The sequence below is a fragment of the Monodon monoceros genome, unplaced genomic scaffold (genome assembly GCF_005190385.1).
Source record: "Monodon monoceros isolate NGI ecotype Baffin Bay Population unplaced genomic scaffold, NGI_Narwhal_1 Super_Scaffold_2, whole genome shotgun sequence".
Taxonomy (NCBI): Eukaryota; Metazoa; Chordata; class Mammalia; order Artiodactyla; family Monodontidae; genus Monodon; species Monodon monoceros.
This window is the reverse complement of record NW_021703776.1, coordinates 59912416-59928721: the sequence shown is the minus strand read 5'-3', so window position 1 is coordinate 59928721 and position 16306 is coordinate 59912416. Positions and strand designations below refer to the sequence as shown.

At 57.9% G+C, this 16306-nt stretch overlaps 1 protein-coding gene across 1 annotated transcript; it reads right to left on the bottom strand.

Annotated features, from left to right (window-relative positions):
* Positions 1-1959: 1959 nt before the first annotated feature.
* Positions 1960-15520, bottom strand: AQP1 (aquaporin 1 (Colton blood group)). The gene is made up of 4 exons (XM_029233198.1): positions 14911-15520; positions 5293-5457; positions 4917-4997; positions 1960-4000 (listed from the first exon to the last, which is right to left on the bottom strand). The coding sequence occupies exons 1-4, from the start codon at positions 15298-15300 to the stop codon at positions 3821-3823; spliced, it is 816 nt and encodes a 271-aa protein (XP_029089031.1). The 5' UTR covers positions 15301-15520; the 3' UTR covers positions 1960-3820.
* Positions 15521-16306: the final 786 nt, after the last annotated feature.

Below are 16306 nucleotides of genomic sequence, written 5' to 3'. Positions count from 1 at the left end.
TTCCTTTTTCCTCTCAACACCCTCCAGGCAGAGGAAGCCTAGCTGGACCAGAGCTAAACTTAGTGGGAGTCTTGACAAAATGGGCCCGCACCACATAGTGGAAAGAGCCCAGTCTTTGAAGCCAGACAGAGCAAGTTCAAAATCCCAGTTTTGCCACCAGCGCACTGTGTGGCTTTGGGCAAATCATTTCCTCTTCAGGGACCTCGGTGTCCTCTACAATAGAGGTTGTCATCTCTACCTTCCAAGGATGTTATAAGGATTAGAAAGCTTGTATGTGAAGTCCCAGGGAAGTTCCTCGACCTCTTCTTCAGGCTGTGTATCTTGGCACTAGGATTCTAGAAGTTAAAACAAAACAATCACTAAGAAAGGCTCTGCCCTGGAATGGCCAGAGGATACCAAAGGAAGAGCAAGGGTTGAGGTGGGGGTGGCCAGGGGCCCTTATGGGTTCTGAGAGGGTTTCACGCCAGGGAGGATGGGACAAGGTAAGGAGACAAGTCAAGAAGGGCTGTGAGAGAGAGCCTCGGAACACTTGCACAGGTGGGCTGCCGCAGGCTAGACTGGACCCTGTTTCCATAGCTTGGCCAGCACCCCCCCATTCATAGCAGCCTGTCCTCAGCCTGGGAGGTGCAGAGGCAGTTTGCATGGACTGAGGGCCCAGGTGCCACTCACAGTGGCCCAGTTCACGCTGGAATAAGAAAGCCTGCTCCAACAGCACTGAGCCTTGGCCTCCACAGGCCAAGCCGCCCTTGTATCACCATCAGCAAAGCCCCCCACCAGAGGGAGGTGGGAACTGTGCATCTCTTAGTAGCAGAGTTGTGATGCCAGGACCTTCCCAGTCACCCCTGAACTGCTCAGCCCACGCTCATGGCAATGCCTGTCCACGTGGCCCAGTGAAATATCCAGGTTGATGGTTCTCGGAACCTCCCAGACTCTGGGCCTCCTGTTATTGGGCACTAGGTTTCCCAGTATAGTTGTCCCTGTTTTGAGAAACTAGCCCAAAGTGTGTGTGCATGTCAGGGGGAGTGTCAAGGGCCTGGGTCCAAATGTCAGCTTGGCAAAGATTTGTCCTATTACTGGGACATGTGCCTGAGTATCCACTCCCCTCCATCAAGTGAGGATGCCCATGCCTGCTGAGCCCCCGACACTGGGGGCGGCCATGGGTGGGAAGGGGTTTTGTAAGCTGAACAGGCCTAGATGGAACCTTTCAGCCCACACTGGCCTTGGGCTACATGGGGGACAGGTGGAAAGTCAGGAACAGACAGAGGGGTCCTTTCCAGGCTTCCTGTCACCCTGGGGGCAGAGGTCAACCCACTCTGACCTCTCTTAGGAGTCTGACAAAAGCCACAGATCCTCCACGGGAAAATGCACAAACTCACTGAATGTGGCTCATGATTTCAGAGAGGAGGAGCCCTTAGCCCCGCAAGGCCTCAAGGGACTAAGTGGCTTTTCCCCTCTTAGCTACTGCAGGTCATCCTTCCCCAGCCAGCTAAGCCTCCCCTGCGCCTGGCACTAACCTCACTCTGGCGGGCAAGTCTCTCTCCATACCCACCGCTGGGGCTGAGCTCCCTGGGCAAGCCTGTGGGCCCCAGTGCCCAGCCCAGGTGTAGGTGGGTCACAAATGTGAGGAAGGTCAGAGGGAGGGTCACCTGGGAAGTCCCTGGGCTCTGTTCTTAGGGATCAGAGGGGAACCACGGGCTGTCACACTTCATTCCTGCTTTCCCCCATCCCTTTCACAGATCAGAATCAAAAATTAGGGGCAAGACCCTGTGTCTCTCAGATGGAGTTCTGGGTGGGGCTGTGTCCACTCCCTGAGACCAGGGATCCTGGAGGCAGGAGGGCAGGCAGTGGTTCCCCCTCAGACTGGGTCCCTAGGAGTGGGCCCAAGCTCTCAGACCCAGAGATCCCTAGTGGGAACATGGTGGCAAAAGAAGGAAAACTTCATTCCAGAGAGCTTGGATGACTTATATTACTGTTTATTTTCTTAACATATAATGAAATTCCAAATCCAAAGAGATATATATGCAGAGCAGACAGATGCAGGGTTCTGGTGTGCAGCAGTCAGAGCAGGACAGGAAGGGTCTGCACCCCTCCCCCCTCCAGCACAACCCTCACCCCTCCCGGCCCCTGGCCATTGCCCAAGCAGAAATGCAGAAGCTGGGACTGAGAGGGACCAGTCTCACAGTCCAGGGAGTAGCCAGAGACATGGTCCTGGCTGTTAGGCCTGGCCAAATCATTATCTAGCTGTGGGTCCTTGGGCCTCAGTTTATCTGTTAAATGGGCTAGAAGTTTTTGCTAGGAAATGGAGAAGGGAGTGTGCGGATATCATGATGGGTCGTCCTGCTGCTCCTAGATACCTGTGTATTGTGTCTCTCAGTTTCTGTCACCATCATGGCCACAGGCACATAGGGAGACCTGCTCTGACCCTGGTGGAATTGAATGGACTGTGTAGATAGCTGCCCCCAAACAGACTGTGCTCTGAATTGTCCTTGGGCTGCAGCCATAGCTACTTCCTCACGTCAAGACCAACTCTCCCCTCCAGATAAAAGAGGAGGGAAGACTATGACCTGGGCAGCCTGTACAGGTCACCCAGCTGCCCCAAATGCCTCCAAACAGGAGCTCAGGAATAAGAGGGGGATCTGCTCTTCCTCCCCCCTTGGGATCAGCTGGGGGCTTAGAAGCACCCCCAAGTGTCCAACAAGGGCATCTGCCTCCGAGGGCTGATCCGAATCACGGTCGTGTGTCCTCAGGCTTGATAAGCTTCAGATAAAATGACAAGCTTCAGATGACTAAACACACCTGCATAATGGTGACCTGTGTCTGCACTGGCAGGAGAAAGCGAAGAACCAAATAATGATGGGGGTGATGCAGTGATAGGTGGAAAAGATCAACTACAACTCAGTGAAGGAACATGGGCGTTCCTCCCTCGCCCTCTAAATGACCTTCATTCTACAAGAGCAGCCTCTGTCCAGTGGAGCCACTATCGGACCTGCTTCCCCCAGGAACAGGAACTTCCAGTGGCTGGATGGTCTGCTGCTCTTTGCTTTGAAACATGTATGCCTATGTACACGTGTTCACATAGATGTGTAGGTACAACTACACACTTGGCAAGTGGAAGAAGCAGCGCTGGTCCAGACCACATCTTCCAGAACCTGCAGTGTGTCTACACTTACAGAATCCTAGAGAGGGGCCTCAGGCCCATATCGCTTTCCCTGTCCCTGCAACTTTACAGATGGGGTCACTGGGGCCCCAAGATTGAGACCTTCTCAAGGTCATGCAGCACATCTAGGGGGGGCCCTGGAAGTGAGCCAGGTCGCAAGGTCGAGGCTTGTCTGCCACTTGCCCCTACCACGGCACCTGCTGGGATCTTTTCCCCATCAGAGCATCCTTGGGGACAAGTGCGCTTTACAGGAAAGAGGGCCATGCCCAAAGGCACAAAGCAATCACAGTGGAGCCCCAGGCACCTGCAGCAGGTGAGTTGGTGAGCAACTTTGGGATGAGGGGGACTTTCTGGCACACCTCCCATCACACTCTGAGGGGACAACTTAGCAAGGTGGGTCCCTCTCTTTCACCTCCTCTGTGACTTCAAGGGAGTGGGTGATTGGAAAATCTTGGTCCCCAGGAAGCCCTGAGGCCAGGAAACAGAGAAAGAGAAAGAAGGTGATAGAAACAGCCCCAAATCAGGCTTGACTATGCAGGTCCTGCGGATCTTTGGGGAGTGACTGAGCCAGCTTGTCAGAGTGTCTACAATACGGATTTCATCCCTCCCCTCCCTACACCCACCCCTGCCCACCCCCCACATGGATGCCTGGGCCAGGCCCCCTTATTTGGGCTTCATCTCCACCCTGGAATTGATGTCGTCAGCATCCAAGTCGTACTCCTCCACCTGACCGCTGGTCCACACCTTCACGCGGTCTGTGAGGTCGCTGCTCCGCGGGGCCAGGATGAAGTCGTAGATGAGCACGGCCAGGGCTCCTCCGATGAACGGCCCCACCCAGAAAATCTAGGAAAAGAGCAGACGTGCTCAGAGGGCGTCTGATGGGAACTGCTTACCCTGAGACCCCTGCTCCACCACGCCACCGCCTGGCTTCCCTCCCACCCGTGCCTGAACCCCAGCATCCCCATTCCTTTGCCCCCCAAAGACTGGCCCAAGGCAGGACTCTGGTAGTGGATGTCTCCCTGCCTCGGTGCGACCCAGCTCAGCATGCCTGGCGTGGTCAGACCAGCCCCTTCTTGAGGGTGGCCACTGCCCCACCCTCCCCAGCTTTGAAAAGCCCCCAGAGATAGTCTGGTTTGATCAAAAGTGGCCTGGAGGGCTTCCCTGTGGCGCAGTGGTTGAGAGTCTGCCTGCCGATGCAGGGGACACGGGTTCGTGACCCGGTCCGGGAAGATCCCACATGCCGCGGAGCGGCTGGGCCCGTGAGCCATGGCCTCTGGGCCTGCGCGTCCAGAGCCTGTGCTCCGCAGTGGGAAAGGCCACAACAGTGAGAGGCCTGCATACCACAAAAAAAAAAAAAAAAAAAAAAGTGGCCTGGAAAAGAAACAGCAACAGTGGGAACAGCTAAATCCCTTGGGCACTGACTCTGTGTCGTGCTCAGCTTACAGGTGCCGAGACCTTTGTCCTGGGCGGGAAGCAGGCACTCCCACACCCACACCTCCCAGCTCAGGAATCACAGGCACCAAGAGGCACTGGGATGACATGGGGCAGGTCTGAGCTGGGACGGGAGGCTGGCCTACGCCACCTGAGGCGTGAGCCCACTGGCCCTTTTATCTCAGGTCTCAGCTGCCCTATTTCCTCCGCCCTGGCCATCTCCCAGAGCCTCTGTGATGGGAGATAATGTCACAGGATGGGGGTGGGTCTTCCATAAGGCAGCAAAACCTCCCACCCACCTCCACGGGGCAGCCCTGCGACCCCTTACCCAGTGGTCCTGGAAGTTGTGCGTGATCACCGCAGGGCCGAAGGACCGGGCTGGGTTAATACTGCAGCCTGTGTAGTCGATCTGTGAGGGGGAAGGGGCAGGGGCAACAGGGGAGGAGATACAGAAACAGAGACAGAGGGAGAGGGAGAGAGAGGGTGACATGGAGAGAGAGGACCGGAAAGGAAACAGACAAGTGACATTCAGACCCAGAAAGATGGTCAGGAGGTCCCTGCACTTTCCTCTCCCAGGCAGGCGGTCCCCCCACCCCACAGCATGAGCCCTGTCGGAGTCCCACCCACTGTCCTGACAGGACACCACAACAGCCTGGCTCCGCCCTCCCCACCTCCACCGCCACCTGGGAAGGGCCCCCACTCACGGCCAGCAGGTGCCCCAGGGCCACAGAGAGGCCGATGGCGAGCGGGGCCGAGCCCCCGAGGTCCCGGCGCCTCCGGTCCGTGGTGGCCAGCACGCATAGCACCAGCTGCAGGGTCCCGATGATCTCAATGCCCAGCCCCTGGCCCGAGTTCACGCCGGGGGCCAGCTGTAGGGGAGAGGGGCAGTAAGAACTGCGTCCCAGGGCCCCCAGGCCCGGGCCCCCAGGGCCACACCCTCAGTGCCTTCAGAGCGCTTCGCATCAGCCCCGGGCAAGGCCACACTCAAGCACATACAGCCATGAGTGGACCGTGTCCCCTCCCACACCTGTTGAGGAAGCGCCAGCTTGGCCAAAACACTGCGGCACTCCAGACAGGCCTGGGGTTGCTGGGGGGCGGGGCTTCTGCATCCAGCTACATCCAGGCCGGGGTACCCTTGGGGGTACCAAGGCCATAGGCAACAGGTGAGCCCTAGACCTGGGAGGAGATGGTTAGGGACATTCAGGGACAATTAAAGAAGAGAAGAAAACGGGTGGCAGGGCCCAGCTTGAGCATTGCTTCTTCCTCCAAAAGACTTGAACATCCTCCCCCAACATCTGCTGTGTCTCTGATCCCCAAGGATGCGGAGGGTCTTCCTCAGTTAGCTGGCCACAGCCCCCCGTGCCCTTCTCGCCCTTGAGCCTGCGTCCCTTGCACCCCCACCCTCTGTCTCCCGCCCCACCTCTGTCTGTCTCTCCCCTGGTCCAGTGTCTGTCTCCCATTTCCTCTGAGCCCTGCCCTCCCTATCTGCCCCCTCCCTGTCCCTCCTGGCCCAGCGCCCCTCCCTCTCTTTGGCCACGCTGGCTGCACCACCACCGTCTGGCTCCCACTTGCTGCTGGGCCACTTTTAGAAACATGACTCATGGAACAAGAAGGGAATGGGAGCTGCCGTGAGGTCACCCGAGCCCTCCCTCTGCAGCTGCACCAGGGAGATCCCTCCCCACGGAGCCCCTGCACCTTCCCGCACGTGAGGGTCCCAGGGGCCAGATATGCCCACACAGGGGAGCTGGGCCTCGTCAGCACAGGCTGCCTTCTCCCAGGCTGGTGTGTCCAAATAAGACTGAACTTGAAGTCTCATCCGGAGGGTAGGGGAATGGGGCTGTCTCCCAGGCCACAGGGCATTTTGCAGAGTCCTAGGTGGAGGGCACTCCACCACCATCCAGAGCTTTTCTCAGCCCCACCCTGAGGCCATCCAAAAGAACAATTCTCTTCCCGCCTTTGTCTGCAGCCCTGGGTCACGGGGAAAGTGACTCACATCCCCTCCCCTGTGTTGCAGCCCCAGCTCTGGGCCTTTCCTGGCCGACCCCAGGGCCGCAGCCCCTCAGCTCAGCCAGCCCTCCAGGCAATACCCAGTTTTCTTCACACCCCAACGTGGGGCTGTGGAGGCAGAAACCCTGAATTCAGGTCCTTGCTCTCCCACTTGCTGGCACCATGACTATGGTCTCCGCCCTCTCTGGTCCTCAGTTTCCCCATCTGTAAAATAGATCTAATTTTCCCTTTCCATTCTCCAGAGAGGCCAGAGGTTCTAAGGCTGTGGGGACAGTCTTGGGGCATTTGAGAAGGGCTGCAGAGGCAGAAGGGATCAGAGTGGTTGTTGTGGCTCTGTTCGGGCTCTTTCTCATCTCATCCCCAGGATTGGGGGCGGTAGCAGGCAGAAGGGGAGAGGCTCTGCTGCCCAGGAGTGTGGAGATGGGAGTGAGGCCCGCCTGGAGCCGGGACAGGCTCCATGGAGGCGAGGCTGGTGAGGCCGGGCAGCTTGTACCAATGCCCATCACACTCACACCTGCTGTAACCCTCCACGTCTGAGCGCTCAGGAAGCTCAGGGTTCCTCCCCACGCTCTCTCCTTTGCTCTCCAGGGTCCGCATGATTGCTAGCTGCCAGGAGTCCTGAAACCAGCCCTTCCACACTGATTAATGGAGCCATTGCTCTAAGCGGCTCCTGCGTCATACTCTCCATCCCCACCGCACTCTTCTCACACACGTGGTCTCTGCAAGCTCACCTCCTGCCCCGATTCTTAACCAGGTCTGAGCATCCCAGCCCCTGCTCTGCCCAAGCGCACCACTTTTCATGCAAAGTGAGCAGGGCAGGGGGCCTGGTGCCATGACCCGTCCACGGGAAGTGACACCTGCCCTGGGAACCCTAGGATGTACCCTTTCCTAGCTGCCCAGAGCCCTTAGAACCTGACAGCCCAGAACCACATGGGTTAGTAACCTTCCTCTCCCCAAACCCGTTACCACTACCACCAGCAGCAGGAAGGTTCCCCTGATTGTTTCCATGTCTATGACCTCCTCCCTTTCAACTGCCAAAGCACTTGTGTTACTTACATCTGAAAAAAAAAAATTGATAACTCAAAATCGGAAAGGATAGTTAAAGGTCTGTTGAAAGTTGATGTCCAGAAAAGAGCAAGTAAAAATTCAGACCCTATGTTCCCGTTTACAACCTATTAAATTTGACACAATTGCTTACATAGGGCTAATCCCACTTGTGGTTACTTGTTATTGAAAAAAAAATGTTTGCACATCCCCAGGTAGTTTTGCCCAGTCCAGGTCTTATATTTCACTGATGAAGTTGCCCCCCACCTCAAAAAAAGTAACAATCAATTTTCTGAACACAAGTCTAAAAACCAGAAATCTCCACACATTTAGTTAAAGCATCCGAAAGATGCAGGCTCTCCATTTTTGTATCAAACCCATTGAAGCCCGCTCTCAAGGCCCAGTTCAGACTCCAGTAGCACCAAGAAGTTTTCTCGGGTCCCTGGCTAGAATTCACCTCTGCTGCCACTCTGCCGAGCCCTCACTGAACGGCCTGCATATCTTGCAGAGAAGTAACCTTTCTGCCTCCTGTGTTGGTGCCTCAGACACCCTGGCCTGGGAGCTCGGTGGGGACAGAATGGGGACACCTTCTCATCTCCCCGCCCAGACCTCAAAGGGGACGCTCGCTGTGTGGTGACAGAAGTAGCAGACGATGCTAATTTTCTAGGACTTCCACCCTCTCTAGAAGCAGCCAGGGAAGCCCTCTGGAGCTCGGCAGGGCTGGTTCATTTGCTTTCTAACTGGGAGACCACAGGCCAGTCATTGGTCTCTGTGGACCTTGCAGGGCAGCCTGCTCAAGACTCTGTGAGATGACAGACAAGGAGGCCAAGGCCCAGGAAGGAGACAGCAAAGTCAGAATCCTTGCTCCGGGGGTCTGTGCCACCCAAACTCACAGGCCAAGGTGCTGGCTACCCACAGGTTGGGCTAAGGGTTCTGACGATTCCCAGCTTGGCCTGAGGAGCTGGCAGAATATGCTCTGTAGCTGCCAGGGTGTCCCAGGCACCGGGGTGGCACAAGGCTGACCTCTCCAGGAATGGGCCTCAAACCCTCCCCACTGCCCATGGGCAGTATGACCAAGGTAGCTTCTAAGGGCCAGGGCCCCAGCTTGGCCTGGGCACCACGGCGTCCCACCCTTGGGGAACAGCAGGTCCCAGGGCCAGGTCCGGCTGTGGCTCTGGGCATCCACTCTCAAAGAACAGGGGAGGGAAGACATTGAGGGCTGCCCCCCACACCCACTGCCTCTAGCACTCAGCACTCCCAGTGAGGGGGGCCTCGGTGAGCCCCCCAACGTCACCCCTCCGTGACTGTTCCGGCACGCATGTGCCTCTGAGGATCCAGGGCTTGGGGGGCCTGTGTCTTTGTAGATTGGTACCTGTGGGGGACCACATGTGTCCAGGTGTGACTCTTTCCTTTTCTTTTTCATTAGACATTAAGAGGTTTATTAGACAATAAGTAAACAAAAAGTCTATCCAAGAGTTACAAACTTTCTCAACCTGTACGCACTAAACAATACAAGCTAAAAATATCTGACACAAAAACGGACAGAATTACAAGAAGAAAATGATCAGTCCACTACCAGAGTGAGAGGGTTTAACAACCCCCTCTTAGAAACTGATGGAATGAAGAGTCAAAAAATATAAAAAGCCTGAACAGGGAAGATTTGAACCACACAATTAACAAGCTGGATTTAAGGGAAATGTGTAAGCCCTGCACCTCCATATTTGAGAATATACCCTCTTTTTCAGCCCACGTGGGACATTCAGACACACTAACCATGTATTGGCCGGATGCATCTTAACTGTCTCTGAAAATCCTTATCACGCAGGGTGCCATCTCTTACGGAGCGGGGACTTTGCGGAGGCTGGGGCAGGGCTCTCTGTGTGGCCCTAGATGTTCATCTTGTGTGTCTGATGCATTTCTGAGTGTGTCACCCTGTCCCTGTGTGTTGCACTCCCACACACAAGTGCCACTACTGGCTGGGGATGGAGGAGAAGGGAAGGAAGCCCCCTTGAGTAAAAGAGAGGCAGGTCTCAAAGTGCTCTTTGCTCCCAGAAGCCATTTCATCTTCCTGACAAGAAACAATATACAAAGCAATGGCTTCCTCCTTCCCTTCCTCACTTCAGGGCAGCCCTGCCCTCCTGCCCGGGAAAGGAAGAGGTTCCACTGAGGACCACCCTCCCCGTACCCTCCTAGGGTCCCAGGGCCTGAGTGGGACCACCCAGGCTTGAGAGTGTGCTTCATGCCCATGTGTGTGTGCCCCTGTGCCATGTACCATTGCGTGTGTGAGTGCACGTGTGTGTACGGGTGCAGCGTAAATGTCTGCAATTTGGAGCAGCAGAGATAATCAAGGGCTGGCGGCAGGAGGCCGGGGGTCCTGCCTGCCGTCATCTGCTGTGCAACCTAGGCACGTCTCCATGTCTCTGTGGGCCGCAGTTTCCTTACCTGTAAAATAGAGGCCCCAGACCTTGTCCAGGATTCCTCCCCACCTGACGTGGGACCCCGGCCCCCAAGACCTGCGGTCACCCTCCGGGCCAGGATCCTGAGTGCAGGATTCCCACAAGGCCATCTGAACCGCTGGTCTCCATATGGCATGGAGCCTGTTATAGGACCTCCCAACCACCTGTAACCGCCCGATGCCCTCCACAGACACACACCCCAGAGCAGCCGGCTGCCTGACAGACCCCCCTTGCATAGCCCTGATGACAGGGAGCTTACTGACTTGGAGGCTGCCCTTCCCCAGTTTTTTGAAAAAAGCGTCTTTCTTTACCCTGAGCAGACACCTGCCTCTGGTTGTCCTGATGGTGGGATTTCAGGCACCGAAAGGAAGTGCTCATTGGAATGGGCATTTCCCAGCCTTTTCTACCCTCTTTTGAGTTGAGGTTTTCCAGCCTCAGGGTGTGTTTGCCCGCTGGACTGTAGCTCCTTGGTTGTGTAAAGACAGCCCCTCACTTACGCCCTGGGCACCACCGTGGGTAAGGAGCCCCTCTGGACCCCAGAGAGAGGCTCTGGCTGAGGGGACCCTGGCCAGGACGTTTCCTTGCCCCTACCTGCAGGTATGTGGGCTCAACCCACGCCCATTCAGGAGACCCCAGACCCGTCGGTGCTTCCAGAGGGCAAGGACCATGGCCCCCCAGGGGGGCTCTGCCAGCAAGCACCAAGGGCTCCCTGTGCCCCCAGGAAAGCTTGCCCAAACCAGTCTTCAAGGCGAGGCAGGGGGCGTGTTTGACCTGCCTGGGGAAAGCCCTGATGGGTAAGAGTAAAGGCACCCCTGCTGGGCGGGGCCCTAGAGAAAGTGGGGACCACTACTTGGGCCTGAGATCAGGTTGGGGGGAGACAGCATGGGATTGTCCTGCAGTGAGCTAAAGGCTCCAGATGTGAGGGGAGGCTGTGACCGGGGGACGGGGGAGTCAAGGCAAGTCCCCTTAGACCGAGGGACCCCGGCGGGCCACGTCCCCTCTCAGAACGTGGCCCCTTCACGTGAAGATTCCCACAGCGAGCCCTGGCTAGGGCCAGGCGTCAGCGTGGGCAACATGGGGCGGGCAGGGCTGCTCCGAGGGCTCTCATGGGGGAAAGAGCCTAAGAATTTTCCGTGGTAAGGGAAGTCTCCACCACAAAGCTCCTGCCTCGCTCTGTGCCCTCCCCCTCATCTGGTTCTGGCTGGAGACAGTAATTATATGTCCCATCAGTGGCATCACCACCCAGCCCCCAGCCCCCTCCCTGGGCAGGGCCGTCGGAAAACTGGCTTCCCTTTCCCCCAGCCCCCACCCCCAGCTCTCGGGGAGGCCGAGGGCCCTCAACTCTGGAAGAACCAGTGGCATGGGGAAGGGGGGGTTAGGGAGAGGGGGGTGCTCTCATTCTGTGGCTGGGGAAACTGAGGCCCAGGACACTGAGGAAGTGGGAAGTTTGGGGCTAAAGGCAGGCCCTGGATACAGCACGTAGAAACAGTCCCCAGGCAGTCAGGCCCAGAATCAATGGGGCTGAGGAAAGACCCCCAAATGAGGGAAGTGTGCGCTCTTCCTGAGCCCCCGAAGGGGCTGAAATCAGAGGCTCTGGATGGAGTGGCATCCAGTCCCCTCTTGGACACAGGCAGACACTGGCCTGAACCCTGAGCCCTCACCTCTCTCCAGAGCCCCAGCCTTCCAACCATGACCCCCCATCAGCCACACCCCACGACTCTCAGGACATGACCTCCTCTACCTAGAAGCCCCTTCCCCCCAGCCCAGAGTCTTCACATTCAGGCTCTCATGGCACCTCCTCCCTGAAGCCCTCCTGGCCCTCACCACAGCTCAAAGTCAGAAGTTCCCAGGTGCCCTGATACCTCTTATCGCACTGGCCTCCTGCCCCCTATCACGGACAGATGTGCACCGGGCTTATCTTGCACAGGACCATGGGCTTCCCAGGGCAGGGATTGGGCTGACTCAGCCCTGCATTCAGTCTGCAGCAGTGACAGTCACGTTTATAGCGTGAGCAAGCCAGAGAGGGGAAGAGTGAAAAGAGCTGGCGAATGGTCCAGATTCCAAGGTGCAGGAGCATCTTCGACTTCCCAGAGCCCAGCCATACCTTGCGATCTCCCCTTTCCACAGATGGGAGCTGGGGCCACACAGACAAGGTTGCTTGCATGAAATCACACAGGGTATTATTAGTAGCTGAGCTAGGGCAGGGCAGACCTGGCACCAACCCCTGCCTCTGAGCCTCTCACTCTAGGAACAAAATCAGGGTTTGGCTCTGAGAACTAGCCAGGATGCGCCAGGCTGGACAGAGGTCCATGGTCCCTCTGGGACATATCCTGAGCCCTGACTCAGTGAGGAGAAAGTTGTCCCCAACATGTCCCCGGGGGATACCCCCTGACTCATTCCAACCACTTCCTGTCACTTCTTTCCCTATTTTCCTTGGAAATCTCCATGCCAACCATGGGTTTGGGCTGGGGTGGGGCTCGAGACTCAAGGGGCTGCGGGAGCCTCCCCCAGAGCCTGGAGGAAAGAGTGTGTCACCTGTGTAGGCTGGTCTCTGCCCCTCTTGAGGTATTGAAGCCACCTCCCAGGTCTCTTCAGATCCCAGGTTCAGTGCTCTGGACCCTTTTCCTGTTCTTCAGCCCAGGACTTGTGTTTCTGGACCCCAAACTTCCATGGAGGTCCCCGGGCCCCTGCCACAGCCCTCAGTGCCCTTAGGTTCAGCACGGCCCCTCTTGGGCTCCTGTTAGCCAGACCCTCCTGGGAAGAGTGATAAACTCAAGTCCACAAAGTAAGCTTGTTCGTACTATGGGTGTGGCCAAGAGATATCAAGAGACCTAGGTCCCCTCTTGGAGCCTCAGCGTTCTCAACTCCAAGAAAACTCAACAAGTTAGCAGTAGCCAGGCCTTGAACCCAACTTGCCTGCTTCCCCGCCCAGGGCTGGGCCCCTTTTTCTCCCCCTTCTGCAACCCATCCAGCTCAGGTATTGGGGTGACTTTGGAAAATGGAGCCTTGAGAGGGAAAGGGACACTAACTAAAGCAGCGTGTGGCCAGATCAAGGTGGCACAGAGGTAGGTGCTTGCCCTCCTCAAGTCTGCCCGGGATGCCCATGTGAGAGAGCGAAGTCGGCCAGCAGATGCCTGTCCCGCCTGTCCCTTGAGAGGGAAGGTCAAGAGGGGGCCGGAAGGCCTGGGGAGACTCAACTCCTCCCCTAGGAGGACCCATTCCCAACCCCCATTGTGCCCAGCTGAGCCCCAAGGTGATCCACCCTACCCAGCACACACTCCCCGAAGTCACCCGGCTCTGCCCCCACTGGAGAGACAGGCCTGGAGGGCCTTGCATCCACCGTGACCACATCTTCCCCGACTAAAGTCTGAACTCCAGGCCGCAGGGCTAACCTTCAGTCCTGGGCTTGGTGAGGTGTCACTGTGACACAAGAAGTGCTAATCCCTCCTTGGCAGGGTCATGCCAGCTGCCCTCTGCACAGACCTCACCAAGCCTCCCCCCGCTGCAGCACCAGGGTCTGAACTTTGGCTGGGAAGCAAGAGGGCAGCTGCTTCTCTAATCACCCACGGCTCTCTCTGCAGATCCCCTGGCCAGCTCCCTTACTCTCCCACGCCGGCCTGTCCGGCCCAGGCCCCGCCAGTCTCGACCTGATTTGATTCCTCCTCTCTGCTCCTTTGCCTCTCTCCCTCCCTGTGGAAACACCCCCTCGGGTGCTCTGAGACCTCCTCCAAGCCTTACTCAGCCTCTCAGGCCAAATTTCCCCCTGCTGTGGCCCAAGCCAGGTCTGAGTTTGCACTTGGCTGAGGGTCTGGAAAAGCCCAGGTCCGCGACAGCACGCAGCTGCCGCCAAGGACCAATTAGCTGTGCTAAGCGGCCCGGGAGAAATTCTTTTCTGCAGCTCCTACCCAGTCTGCTTCTCATGAGTGCCCCCAGGCCAGGCCCCATTCAAGCCGCGAGCGATGGGCGCACGCAGGGACACACGCACCCCCTGGGACGCTCACATAGCACTAACGTGCTCACAGACACACTTGCAGAAGCAGTGGAGCTTCCACAGACTTGGAGGCCCATGCCGGCACCCACGTGCACACACCGTTCACAGACACAAATACACGCGCCACACCTCTCTGTGTCTGGTGACAAAGAGTGGACCCAGACAGGAGGCAAGATGTCCCCGCTCCGGCTCCCGCCCCCCGCCACCGCCTTGCTGTAATCCAGGAAAGCCGCCTGCAGGCTCTCCAGCAAGTGTTTTCACCCCCCATCTTTGTCTCATTCCCGGGCCCAGAAGAGCAAGAGGAGCTTTTTCGTTGAAGGCAGCTTGTTTGGGGGACCTGGGTGGCTGCCTGGAAGCTTGAGTGACCCCCCTCCAGGAGAGTCCTGCTCACACAGGACTGTGTGACCAGCTGCAGGACATGCCGGGCAGGTGGTGCAGGGAGGCTGGGGACAGCGGGCAGAGTGTCCCCAGGGTCCAGGCTGCACAGGGAGAGAGATGCTGCACAGGTGGGGCTGGGGAGCGGTGGTACGAGGAACCACAGCCCAGGGACGAGGAACTGCTGCCACCTGTGCTTATTCCCCACAATAGAGGCCCGCAGGGGACATTGGCAAGGCCATCAGGCTGGGTCTCAGCTCCCCACAGTGCCCGGCAGGAAACAGGCTCTGGACCGCAGGCGTAGCTGAGTTCCAGTCCCGACTCTGCGTGACCTCCAGCAACCTCTTGTCCTCTCTGTTCCTCGGTGTCCCCATCTGCACAATGGGCGGAGGACGAGACCAGCGCCGCCTCAGCACTGAGGCCCCAGAGCCTGGGGCCACCCCACTCACCGCATTTAGGCCAAGCGAGTTGTTGGGCAGGGAGGAGGTAATGCCCGAGAGGATGGCAGTGGCGACGATGGCCCCCACGCACTGGGCCATGACGTACATGACAGCCCGGAGGACACTCATCTGGCAGCTAAGCAGGATCCCCAGCGTGACAGCCGGGTTGAGGTGGGCTCCGCTGATGTGGCCCACGCTCTGGGCCAGCGTGGCAATGCTCAGCCCAAAGGCCAGTGACACCTTCACGTTATCCTGGATGGCGCCTGCCGTCTGGTTGCTCTTTATCGGGTACTGGAAGCCCAGGGCGGAACCAATGCTGATGAAAATGAAGAGGGTCATGGCCAGGAACTCGGCCACCACTGCCCTCCAGAAGAGCTTCTTCCTGAACTCGCTGGCCATGCTGGCAGGGGGCTTGGCTGGAGACCGCTGCCTGGTGCTCGCCTCCCTCCGAGAGCTGAGCCACAGCCCGGGCTGGGCCTATTTATAGGACCCTGGCGGGAGGAGAAGGGGGGAGCACAAAGGGAGGAAGGCCTCTCCTTGCTCGTGGCCCGCCCCACACCGCATGGGCCTCCTCTCAGCGATGGATGCAGACACAGCTCTGCTGTCAGCCTGCCAACTTCTTTTCCCTTCCTCCTCTATCCCCTCCCTCCCTCTTTTCCTCCGCCCTCAGCCCTGCCCAGCCCGGGGAGGCAGGCAGGAGGCAGCCACTGCTCTAATAGGCTTTGAGAAATTCCTCCAAGTAGGCCCCCCTCAGAGGGCCAGAGAAATCCAGGTGTCCCCGCCCTGCGTGCAAAGCTCAGGGGGTGCCCGAGGACAAGTCCAGACGCTCGGGATGCATGGGGCGGGGTGAGCAGCTGGGTTCAGCAGGTAGACATTGCCCTCCTGGAGGCGGGCACCATGACCCTGCTGGCCTGGCATCCCCATCCCGCCTCAGAGTGACATTAGTCTGGAGTCCACAGGTCCGGGGTCCCCAGGGGCAGTCTGGGCCTCTCACCCCTGGCCCAGACCTGGCCACGGGATGTCACTGTAGGGATGGCCCAGAGCCCCCAGCCCCACCGGCCAGGCCAAAGTTAATGGGGACACAGAGGTATCAGAGGGTGCAGAGAGCTTGTCCGTGGACCACCCTCCACTCTGTGGTCAAGGGCAGGCCTGAGATCAGTAAGAATTTGAGAGGCCCCCATGCTGGGAGCCCTCCAGCTTCTGAAGCAATTTGAGCAAATGATTTCGGGGCAAGTGTGGGAAGATGAGGGCAGGTGAGGACTTTCCTCTCAAAGACAGTCAAGCTGGCAGAACACGGGGGAGACGGAAGGAATGGCAGAGCCTAACCTGGAGACTGGAAAGCCTGGGAGGGAGAGAGGGGGGAGAAAAGGAGGGAGCACGAAAGGGAGAGGCAGAGGGACACGGA